Below are 12,357 nucleotides of genomic sequence, written 5' to 3'. Positions count from 1 at the left end.
TTTATTCTCTCACTAAATTACCTCTAGTTTATAAGCACAGCATTCTCACGTCAGCGTTGTTTCACATTCCTTCTGTTTTAGGTTCAGCACTCCTTTTCCTGGGGTAGGCTACTATCACCCCCGAGGGTTCTTTCTCCTGTCCCGTCCTGGACAAGGTTTGATTGGGGATCAAAAGCGAGCCCTCACCCGCTCAGCGATACAAACACTAATGAGGAAGTCGGGAGCTAAGCCTTCGGGGTCTTATCTCCTTCTATTAACCCACCGCTGGGAACCGGGAACCCGGGAAAGAGGACTGACCGGGGCTTGGGGACCCTGTCCGCTCTGGCTCAGGGCCACTTTGATCTCACGTGTCTGCTTAATCAAGTTCATCTACTGCTGGGACTGACCAGATTCAAAGAACCACATTAAATAGTTTGATTATCGGGAGCTTATTTCCCTCTTCCCTCCACCCCTGATCTAATTTCCAAACGCCAGTCTCTCGCCTCCCCCTCCAAATTCACCATCAAAAGCGAATTAGTTCTTCCCTTGGTATCCTCATTTGATGTGCAAATTTTCTTGTCTTTGCACATTTTTCTCCTGGTGCGTGTGTGTGGGGTGGGGAGCAACTAGACAAACTTAAAAGACAAGAACCTCATTTGCAAATCGTAACCCTAAAGGGTTAATCAGCAACTCACAGGAGCCACCTGGGCCTTTCACAAAGCCTTTGAACGACTGCCGGAGTTGAGTTTAATACTGAATATTATTTGCGTGCACAGAAAGCGAGGGCAGGCGTTAAGGGGAAGGGGAGAAAAGTGGTGTTTTATATTCTATCACCCTTAACTCGAAAAAATGTTTCAGATAGAAATAACCCCACACTGGCGCTCGCAAAGCGCTGGTCGGTCCGTCCCTCCCTCCCTCCCCCCCCCCCCTTTTTTTTTTAATTAAAGTCCAGGCTAGGCTCTAACGCTCTGATAGCCGGAGCTCTAAGGTGAGCTGGACAAGAAGGACTATAGTGCAAGGGCGGGGCGAGGGGGAGAGTGTCAAAGTCCTCCCTGCTTCCGATACACAAACACTCCCCCTCCCGGCTCCTCCCAGAGCTTTGAAATCCCATCCTGGCTTTGTTGTCTTCCCCGAGGGGCTGGGACGGCTCAGGGCCCGAGTATAAAGGCAGCCAGAGGTGGCGGTGGCGGTGCAGAGCTGTGCGCCCGGCAGCAGAGACTCCACCGGCTGGGGACCCGCAGTCCGGACTCTGCAGCTGCTGTGCAAACGTGACCTCTCTTTTCCTGACTCCCTCCCGCCTGCGTCCTTCTGAGATGACGGTGGTGTGCGCGGTGGCAGCTGGCCGGCTCCTGGTCGGGCTTACAGCGGTGGCGCTTTGCAGCCTCCCACTGCTCGGAGCAAGCGCCACCTTGAACTCGGTCATCATCAACTCCAACGCCATCAAGAACCTGCCCCCACCGCTGGGCGGCGCTGCGGGGCAGCCGGGCTCGGCTGTCAGCGTGGCTCCGGGAGTTCTGTACGAGGGCGGGAACAAGTACCAGACGCTTGACAACTACCAGGTGAGATGGGTCTCCGGGATCGGAGGATGTTGTGATCCTTGAAGGGGTGTCGGTGAAGAGGACGCGGAGTATCCCGGGTGTGTGAGATTTAGGGAGTGTTCGGAATCACTGCACCGGGGGCTAGGGGCTTGGAGAGCCTTCGAAAGGCAGGCGGGGACCTTGAAGGTGTGCGCACCAGGATGCCCGGGTTGCTCACCACTCCGCTCCCTTCCCACAGCCCTACCCTTGCGCAGAGGACGAGGAGTGCGGCACTGATGAGTACTGCTCCGGGCCCAGCCGCGGGGCAGCGGCCGTTGGAGGCATACATGTCTGCCTGGCTTGCAGAAAGCGCAGGAAGCGCTGCATGCGGCACGCTATGTGCTGCCCCGGGAATTACTGCAAAAACGGTGAGTCCTGGGCTCCTTTTAGACGGGAACTACCTGCCTCCGGGCACCCAGGAGACAGACGGAAATGCTCTGGTTCTGCCAACAAGGCGCCACCTGCAAACCCGTGTTCATCATGCCAGGGTTCTCCTAATACGTGTTCACTGGCTTGTGTTTGAGGCCCTGGAAGTTTATCTTCCCCTGCCTCCCTGGATAATCTAACAACACTTCACCCAAGTGAGGGTGGACCCTTCCATCAAACAATTGTCTTCAGGGAGCCTCGAGGCACCTGAGAAAGTGGGAGAGGTCCTTCTGAAAGGCAGACCTAGGGAGCCAGCCTTGGCATTTTATTACCACTTCCATTTTTTTTTTTTTTTCTTGAGGTGACTCTCCAAGGCTTTGCCAGGCTCTCCTCTTCTTTCTCAAGGTCTCTAGATGTTAAAAGTGTCGTCAGCAGTGGGCTAGGATGATTAATCTCTGCTGGCCAGCTTTTAGAAGAGATCTCTGTGCCACTTAAATCCCTAGCTCTACGCCCCCTTCCCTCCACCCTCAACTACCTTCAAAGAATTACTCTCAGGGTAGAGACCGCAGATCCGCAAAATGTTAATGTCTCAAAGAAGTCTCCAGAAATAAACTCGCAGGGTGGCTAACCTCCTGGAGCACGGCAGCATTCCAGAGTGCACTCACTAGATCTCTGTAATATCGAAATTATACACCAAAGTAACTGGCGGGTGAGACCCGTAGTCGTCCAGGCAGCTGGAACTGCATTGCGCAGTTAGCATCCAGAGCAGAGAAGTTTCTGGGTGTTGTTGTTTTTTTTTTTAAGACTGAATTTCTTTTTCCTACCCCAAAGGGTAATATTAAAACGGACAGAAATATCACTGCTGCCGCCACCACAATTAGTGGGAAGGCATTTTCAATGGCTATATGGGGGTATTGCAGAGGACTGAACAGTACACCCATTGATGCAGGTCTCTCTGGGGAGTTCTGTTGAACAGAGAGGCGGTAAGGTGTCTCACGCCGATGTGGGCATTATAGACTGCTCCGGTCATGGCTATTAGCAGCAACACACCACAGCCTGGGGATTAATCACTCTTTCTCGCTTCCTTAGGAATATGCATGCCTTCTGACCACAGCCATTCACCTCGAGGGGAAATCGAGGAAAGCATCATTGAAAACTTCGGTAATGACCACAGCGCCTTGGACGGTTCCCGAAGAACCACCCTGGCTTCGAAAATATATCACAGCAAAGGTAGGTCAAAGGCCTTAAGACTCGGTCCCCTCCCCCCCCCCTTTTAGTGTACCAGGCGTGCATTTCGAATTCTCTCAACGAAAAAAGGTACAAGGCCTAGCCATAACAGTCATGTTCCTCCTGTCTCCATCACAGGACAAGAAGGCTCGGTCTGCCTGCGATCATCAGACTGCGCCACGGGGCTGTGCTGTGCAAGACACTTCTGGTCCAAGATTTGTAAACCTGTCCTCAAAGAAGGTCAGGTGTGTACCAAGCACAGGAGGAAAGGCTCCCACGGGCTGGAGATATTCCAGCGCTGTTACTGTGGGGAAGGGCTGGCCTGCAGGATGCAGAGAGACCATCACCAAGCCAGCAATTCTTCCAGGCTCCACACCTGTCAGAGACACTAAGCCAGTGGGTCTGATGGGACGGACTCCTTTACCTAATATATGCTACGAAAAATCCTTTATGATTTGTCAGCTCAAGCCCAAGGATGTACGAATCTTCAGCGTATAGTTAAGCATTCCGATAATAACTTGCCGAAACCTCTGGAGTGTAAGGACTTTGTTTCGTGATGGAACTCCCCTGTGATTGCAGTAAATTACTGTGTTGTAAACCCGCAGTGTGGCACTTACCTGTAAATGCAGCGAAACCTTTAATTATTTTTCTAGAGGTGCTACATTGTCTTTGCTTCTCTTGCATGTAAATTTTTGTACACATTGATTGTCTTAACTCATAAATATTCTATATTGAAGTAATTTCAGCCTACAATTCCTAAATGTGTAAACTTTTCTTCTCTTGTTTTTAGAATGTAGAATGCAAGGAATAGTCAGTGTTTGGCATCAAAAATTTAACATGAAGATCCTAGTTTATTTCCTGAGGTGTGCTGTCTTTGCTTAGGCTCTGGCACACACTCTCTCTCTCTTTATCTTTCTCTCTCTCCCTCCGTCTCCTCTCCTCTCTTTCAGCTGTGACAGTCCTTGAAATAAAATTTAACATGTAATAGTCATGAAATGTCACAAGCATAGATACATTTTGGAATTCTGTGTGTGTTGTGTGCATGTGTGGATGGTGTTTTAAACTGATAAGGCACATTGTCTATGTTTGAGTAACTTCAAAGAGAATATATTCTACATTGATAAACTGGAATGGTTGTGGTAATATGGGTTTGACTCTGATAATACTACTTTCAAAAATACTCCTCTACCAGGTGTCACTGGTTTATAATCCTGGAATCCCAGGATTTTGGAGACTGAGGCAGGAGGAATGCCCGTTGATTTACTAGCCAACCTAAATGAGATCCAGGCCAACTTCGGCTATACTGAGTGATGCTCAGTTTCAAAATAGCATCAACAAAAATAGTTTCCAACAAATTAAAACTTATCTAAATGCCCAATAGTTATTGGAAGGGAGGGGATGTCCAAGAAAGTTATTCCAAAGTACTTAATAATGGGCAGAAAAAAAAATGAAGTTGTGCAGAAACATGGTGAACAAGTACGTTTAAGCCAAATAATTGATCCACACTATTTTAGATACTCTGGCATACAAAAAAATTTTTTAATTACTTTGATTTTAAAATAATTATTAAATAGTCAAAAATTCTAAAATGCTTCCTTTTTTTTCCCTTGTCAAGCGATCATTTCAATTTTTGCTTCACCTGTATTACATTGATTGGAAGATATTTATATATGGTTTTATAAAAGAAATCCCCAAATTAAATTTTGTTATGTTTCCTTGCTAAATTTGACATTTGTATTGGGGGAAGGACAAAATAAGCTTTCTAATTTGTTTATTCTGTAGTATTCTGAAAGTCTGCATCAAAACCACAAAACACTGGGTTCACTATTCAAAGGATAGTAGTGACTGACCGATTGTCCCAACGTTTCCTTAAGTAGCAAAGATGTCCTAGAGTATTCATTGGTGTTTGTGTTCCCGGAAGTGGTTAATTTTCAAAGGAGTCATGCAACAGCGCATGTACTCTGTTGCCTCGCTGAGAGGTGGCCTGGCAGGGTGTCTCTAGTTGTGTCCCTTTGGTCCACAGGTCTCTGCTTCTTCACCCAGAGGAAATCTTTTCCTAAGTGTGTTCATTGCCTAATATGCCAGGCAATGATTCCAATGCTGACTTCAATAACACAGAAGAAGAAGAAAGGAAATGGGATTTTTTTTTTTTAATGAAACAGGACGAAGAAGGGCCTTCTGGGAGGGAAATAAGGCAGATTTTTCATGCACTCTGGTTACTAGATCCTTTCTGCAGGACAGCTGGAGTGGGGATGTCCTTCTCTGTATTAACCAGGGTCTCCTTCCTGTTGACCTTTCAGGATGGGGCCAGAGAGACTGGTCAGTTAACCTCTTCTTCCCATCCAGCTGGGAACTTAGAAGGATAGTACCAAGAAAAAATTCTACATATATATGACGATTAAAAAAAAATAAGACCATTGCTACCTTATTAATAAAACATAAAGAGGGAAGTTATAGACTATGAAAGCCCTAAACAGGATCATAGGGAATCTAGAATTTATATGATAGATGGTTCAAATGTTTTGTGGTGTTTGACTCTTAATGTATTTGACTGCATAAGAACATTTCACCAGCGAGTTTGTCATTTATGCTTCCATAGGCTACCTACTGCCCTGCACCTTCATCTCTCCACTTTGAGTATCTTGTCTACTGTCCTATATAGTAAAAAGGAGGTGACTCAACCTTTTCGTTGGTTGCATTATTCATAGGGCATCCTCTGATTTACTCCACCAGGCACCAAAATGCAACCGAGTAGTTTCCAGAGTTATTACTTTAATAAATATGGTGTCAAGACATAAAATCCCCCTGTTACATCACAGTAGAGTTATAGGATAGTGATTGCATTTTGACACAAAATTGAAAATTGAATGCCATGCTTTTTCTACCTACTTGAGGTCTGGTATGTTACAAGCTTTTAAAATTTTCCAGTGGGCACCAATCTCTTGTACTAGGAGGTTAACTTACTCTTACTTCTTTCATATTAAAGTGGTTACACTGAAACCACAAGACTCTCACCTCTTTTTCATGTTCAACTGAAAGACTTAAAAACATTTTTCTTCTTTTTAAAGTATTTCTTTTTATATATTTTTATGTTTTTAGCTTTATTTTTTTTTTAATTTATTCACTTTACATCCCAATGCCCTCTCCTTCATCTCTTCCCTCTATTCCCCTCCCCTAGTTCTCAGAAAGGGGGAGCCCTCCTCCCCTTCCATCTGATCCCAGCCTATCAAGTCTCCTCAGGACTGCCTGCATCCTCTTCCTGTGTGACCTGGCAAGTCCCCCCCACCACCACAATAGGGAAGTGATCCAGAAACAGATAACAGAGTCCATGTCAGAAACAGCCCCTGCTCCCCATACTAGGGACCCACATGGAAACTGAGCTGCCATGGGCTACATCTGAGCAGGGAACCTAGGTCCTCTCCATTCATGGTCCATGGTTGGTGCATCAGTCTCTGCAAGCCCCCAACCCCTGCTGGGCCAAAATTTGTTGCCCCTGTCAGTCTTCTTGTGGAGCTCCATCTCCCCTCCAGGTCCTTCTATTCCCACCAACCCATTCTTCCATAAGACTTTCTCAGCTCTGCCCAAAGAGTTTGGCTGTGAGTTTCAGCATCTGCGTCTATCCCTTGCTGGGTGGAGTCTTTCAGAGAACATCTATTGTAGGCTCCAGTCCTGTTCCCTCTCTTTCACCGCTTCTCCACAAACAGTTGTCTATTCTATTTGCCCTCTCCTTCAAACCCTCCCCTATACTCCTCCCTGCTCTGTGAAATTCATGGCCTCTTTTGTTCCACTAATTTTCCTAACACCCATATTTGCATATACATATATGTTCCAAAATGTAACCTGTTTAGTCTGTATCTTACTTTGTGTGTGTGTGTGTGTGTGTGTGTGTGTGTGTGTGTGGTGTGTGGTGTGTTTTCAGGGCTATATAATCTTAGTTTAATCTGATGCCAGGAATAAGAGGAGGATCCACTGTCTGAAAGTGTACATAGATGGCTGAAGGGCCAAGAGCACCCACTCTGTAAGCATGAGATCCAGAAACTACATAAAAAATCTTTCATGCCTGCACGTTCCCATAGCCCCAGCCCTGGTGGGCAGTGTGGGCAGTGTGGGCAGTGTGGGCAGTGTGGGCAGTGTGGGCAGTGGTGGAAAGAGACTCTCGCAAACACTCAGCATAGTCTTCATCACTGAGCGACGCCTGTGTGTCTCCAGCTCCTACGCAGTTATCTTTGTGAGAGCAGCGGCATCCAGCCCCACGCTAATGTAAATTATTAAGCAAATTCCACATTAAAAAAAAAAAAAACCCAAACTTAGGAAAAGACATGAAACACGGCTAAGCATAACTCAATATTACATTCTACAATATTTTACAACTTTCTCCTTATGGGCAAATATATATATATATTTAAAAGAATCTTATATTGAAACCTTTCACGTATCTGTGATGCTCTGAAGTTCAAATTAAAAGCAGATGACAGAATCTGGTTTAACCATGAGGGGTTTCACTGGTTGGGGAAGATTTCTTCAAGCAATCACTATGTCAAACAGTACAGATGTCTCTCTTTCTTCCTACGAGTAAGATCAGAGACCCAAATGTATCAAAAAAAAAAAAAAAGAAGAAGAAGAAGAAGAAGAAGCACCATGTGTCCCTGGAGAAAGGTGGTTTTGCCACAATTGTTTCACATGGATTCCAGAAGAACGAGGAAGTACTAACGTGTCTACTCACCTGAGCCACGTGTGCGTGGTTGAGCAAGGCTCTGTTATGGAAGCCAAGCATGTTGGCTTGGGCTGTCTGTTCCATGTGTTGAGAACTATGAGTAAAACCTAAACCCCAGAAAATATGCCATTTGCCTTGTTAAAGTGCTGTAGTTACACCTTCTTACAGGGGTTGAAGATACGTTATTTGAGTGGATTATGATGATGTGTCTCTTCAATGATGGAATGCCTGACTGAGCGACCTGTGAGAGGAAATGATCTGTTTATTCTGATCACTTTCACAGGACTTACGGTTTCTTGCCCTCCAGCAGTTGGACAGAACATTGCAAAGCAAGGATGCTTTGTGAAGGAAATCTATTTCCTTTTTTCTTCATCCTTTGCTTTTCTTTTTTTGAGAGAGGGCTTGTATACCCTACAGTGGCATCAACAGTCTTGAACTCCAGATCTTTCTGACCCTGACTTCTAAGTGTTGGGATTAGTATCTGCTACCAGGCTTGGCTGGTGGGGGGAGGGGCGAATTCATCAATCATGTTGGGCAGGAAGTAGAGAGATAGGACAAGGTTAAGTGGTTAAGGATAATGTGCCACCAGGAATCATTCCCAGTGGCCCACTTCCTTCAGTTAGATTCTGCACTGTAGCTTTCTTCCGCCTCCCAAAATAGTTCCACCAGCTGGGGATCACGTATTCAAAACATGAGCTTGATAGAGACATTTCATAACAAATGAAAAACAGATGAACACACAGTATTCTGAATATTGCCTTCCTTTTTCTATTTTTTTTTCATGCTTACTGTGTTTGGTGGCCAAACTGTAAATGACTAGGTCACTAACTAACCTAGGATAGTCACATTAATGCAAAAGAAACACATCACTCAAGTGCATTAGGGTGTGTTAAAATGTTCACCATCTGTTTTACTTTCTCTTCTGTTACTATGATAAAATACTCTGAATAAAACAACTTAATGGGCAAAGGTTTGGTTGTGGCTTTCAACTCCAGGGGGACAGTCCATGTGGCAGGGGAGACGTGGCAGCTGGTAAGGAAGCCATGGTGGTGAGAGCCAAAGGCTGGCTGGCACTTGCTCAGAAATCAGAGTGAGCCAGATATGGGGTCAGGCTACACACACACTGACCCACTTCTAGCCATGCCCCACCTCCTTAAGGGCTCACAGCTCCTCCACACAGCACTACCACCTGGGGCCCAGGCATTCAGGTGAGCCTATGGGGCATTTCCCATCCAAACAAGACATCGTAAACCTGTGTCGTGGAACAACTTCTCAGGAAGACAGCACCAACCTGTGTAGGGTGCTGCGAGGATTCACGTGCTTGGACGGCTACGGACAAGTTCCCTTCACACCAGTGACCTCATCTCCTGTTCGGTCTGCACTGTGGACTGGTGTGTGTGCCAATGGTCCAAGGGTTGATCAGATCTTGAAGACTCAGGTCCAAAAAGTACGTAGCGTATAGCTTATAAAAGTCTCCCACAACGGAGAGTGTGTGTGAGAAAGGTAACATACAGCCAAAAGCATGTGTATGTGTCTTTGTTCCAAACAAACCAAGAAAGCTTACAGGACAGTGGCATGGGGATGCCACGAGCTTCGGTATGTCGACATGAGGATAACTTAACTGTGGGTTGCACTTTAATTGCTGTGCACATCCAAGGTTCTATTTGTACACCGCTGTTATGTCAGAGTAATTTAAAATGTCATCTTGTAACAGAAGCGCGCATGGTAGTGTCAATATGGAGGTCGCTATGCAGCACTCTAACGGTGTTCAGTACGGTCTGTCCGGCTGTAAGAATCCTAAATGTTAAATTAAATAAATTCCTGTTTAAAGAAGCAGAGAATGTACATCTCCATCTGGCCTGGGTAGAAAAATCTAAGTGCAACTGGTAGGGAAAGCAATGACCCCCTTTTTCTGAAAAGCAACGTGGCACATGCTTGAGGCGAAACGGTCTTTCATATAATAATCTGATTTCTAGAAATTTACCTTAAGAACATAACTGTAGCCGTGTAAAAGTTTATTTTCAATGGCAGAGTCGCAAAAGTCATAAACAGATTAAAGGTACAACAGAGCAGAAATGTGTAGGTAATGTGTGTATGCCGCTATAACTATGCAATCATTCAAATAATGGGTAGAAATGATCAGAACTTACAGGTGGACATTAGAAAGCAGCGTGTTGTAAAGCATACGTGATATTATGGGAACATCAGTTACCTAGTCTAATTCTACCTGGCCTATATGGAAGGTAGAATGATGGGAATTACTTAATCTCTTTTTGTTCTCTGTCAATCATGTAAGATATTATTCATTCTGAAGGGAGAGTTTTCCATACAAACTTCCTGATAAGTTACATTCCAGCGAACTCTCACAGGTTTTCTCCGAATTAAAGAGAAAGACAAAAGTCCTCCACTTGCTGAGCACATTACTTTTCAGTAGCGCTAAGCAGATAACTGCCGCTGAGAAGAATGGCCAGAGCACTTGTTAGAAGAAGGGCGGGATGCAGAAAGCACCATAGGGGAAGCCATGTTGATTTTACTGAGATTCTAATAAAACGGAACATGTTAAAATCTAAAACAGGGAGAGAAAAATGGGCAAAGAAAAACATGTCACAATTCTGTTTTCACACCCTCATTTCCCCCTCTGAACCTGGTTCCACGTTTATGTTGTTAACTCTAAGTTGTGATGAATTGAAAGGAAATACAAGTTACACGAATACATAAAACTGCTGGAGCAGGACATGGACTTTAGTTCAGACAGCTTCATCTGTGAGAAAAGTCTCCCCCTTCTCCTGAGGAGAGGGTTAAGCTTTTAGACAGCTTGGCTTGCCATCTTACTGGCTAGGAGCTGGAATTTTATAGCTAACGTAAACAGAAAGCTGGAGACAGCAAAGAAGACGGAACATATTTAACCATGGGATTCTGTACATTTCACAGGTTTTTTTTTTTTTGTTTTTTTTTTTTTTTCTTCAGTCTCAATCATTTCTTGATCAAGGAGTGCCAAGTGCTCTCATGTCCTGACACTGAAATGACCCACTGCAGAAAATATTTAAAACAAACAAATGCACCAGTGTTCCCAGCATGCTCAGGGTCTGGCCTATTACCAGTGAAACTCGGAAACAAGCTTTCTTTCTTTCTTTTCTTGTTCTTTCTCTGTCTTTTTTTTCTTTCTCTCTTTCTTTCTTTTCTTTCTTTCATATAGTTACATTTCATTTGATAACTTGCCCTTAGCTACTGACATCATTCCTTCTTGTTGTTTTCTTTTCTTCAATTGTGTACACAGCAAGGGTGACTCACAGGAGGTGAACAAAAGGTGAAACAGAAACTAATTATAAACCAGAACTAAGGAAACACCTAATGTTTCAAATTTATACTCTACGCACCTAAGAACACAGACATCCCTCCTCGTGCCTTAAAGGATACCAGCAGACAGAGCGCACACATCACCTATTGCCTTTCAAGGTAATGCTGAAGAAAATTAATCATTGGTGCCAATGCTCCCCTCCATTCAGTCTCTCTATTCCATCCAGAATTACCCTTTCTTGACTTGCAAACCATTATAGGAGGCAGACATATTGCCTCTAAGATATTAACTATTGCTTTGGTAACTAGTTTGAAAGCAATTCAATTAGTGGACACTGCTGGACAAAGTATTTTGGGAACTACTGATTTGTGCAATGCATGCGATTTAGTCTAATTGGCTGACCTGACCTTACCAACTCAAGTGAAGCCGCTGACCCACATGGGCCATAAAAGTGCATAGTGCCAACATTTCTGTAAGAAACAGCACCTATAGTGCCCCCTATGAGCTCAAATACGCAGCTGAGGTGAGCGGTGACTGCGATAAGTGTGAAGACAGTCGCTTCACAGAGATCAGATCTCTTAATGGTCTCCAATATTGTAGGGTCTCTACCCGTGTTACCATGGTGTTGGTACTACGGCAAACATCTAGTTCAACATCAACTGGAGTTTCCCTGGAGAACACAGTAAGTTCTATGACCTCCTGCACAATATATGCTTTAAGAAGCAATGGCAGGTGCCAGCGTTCAGACAACGGCAATGAGCGGATGGAGTTATGGTTTGGAGTTATGGTATCTTTCACCCTTGATGAAGGACAGTTTCCAGGACCATGTAATCATGCCTTTTCTTGGCAACAAGAGGTTTCCTTATACCAACGAGGGAATCAGTATCAGGAGCATTCTGGATTGAGGCAGCTACACAATCTATTTGCCACTTTTTAATCATTCAAGGGCTAGTTGAGTTCCTAATATCCATGCCACAGTCAAAAACTAAACTTACGAGGGCCCCACGGTTGTGCAAGTCTAGAATAGACATTTGGAGAAACTTCACCTGTACCATCCCAGAGACTTGAGAAAATCTTAAGGAAGTTCAGAACAGGGCCACCATCAAAGTATAACCACTTCCCATATTCCTGAAGTTTGATGTAATTTATTAGTTACTTTAAAATGACTACATGCTAACTTATAATAATCTAATGCC

The 12,357-nt window shown here is 44.6% G+C and overlaps 1 protein-coding gene across 1 annotated transcript; it reads left to right on the top strand.

Annotated features, from left to right (window-relative positions):
* Nucleotides 1-1,108: 1,108 nt before the first annotated feature.
* Dkk1 (dickkopf WNT signaling pathway inhibitor 1) lies at nt 1,109-4,757 on the top strand. Its single transcript, XM_021662038.2, has 4 exons — nt 1,109-1,538; nt 1,756-1,924; nt 3,012-3,152; nt 3,288-4,757. Exons 1-4 carry the CDS (start codon nt 1,293-1,295, stop codon nt 3,539-3,541), a joined length of 810 nt encoding a protein of 269 aa, XP_021517713.1. The 5' UTR covers nt 1,109-1,292; the 3' UTR covers nt 3,542-4,757.
* Nucleotides 4,758-12,357: the final 7,600 nt, after the last annotated feature.

This window comes from Meriones unguiculatus, chromosome 1 (genome assembly GCF_030254825.1).
Source record: "Meriones unguiculatus strain TT.TT164.6M chromosome 1, Bangor_MerUng_6.1, whole genome shotgun sequence".
Lineage (NCBI taxonomy): Eukaryota > Metazoa > Chordata > Mammalia > Rodentia > Muridae > Meriones > Meriones unguiculatus.
This window is presented reverse-complemented; position numbering and strand designations above follow the sequence as displayed.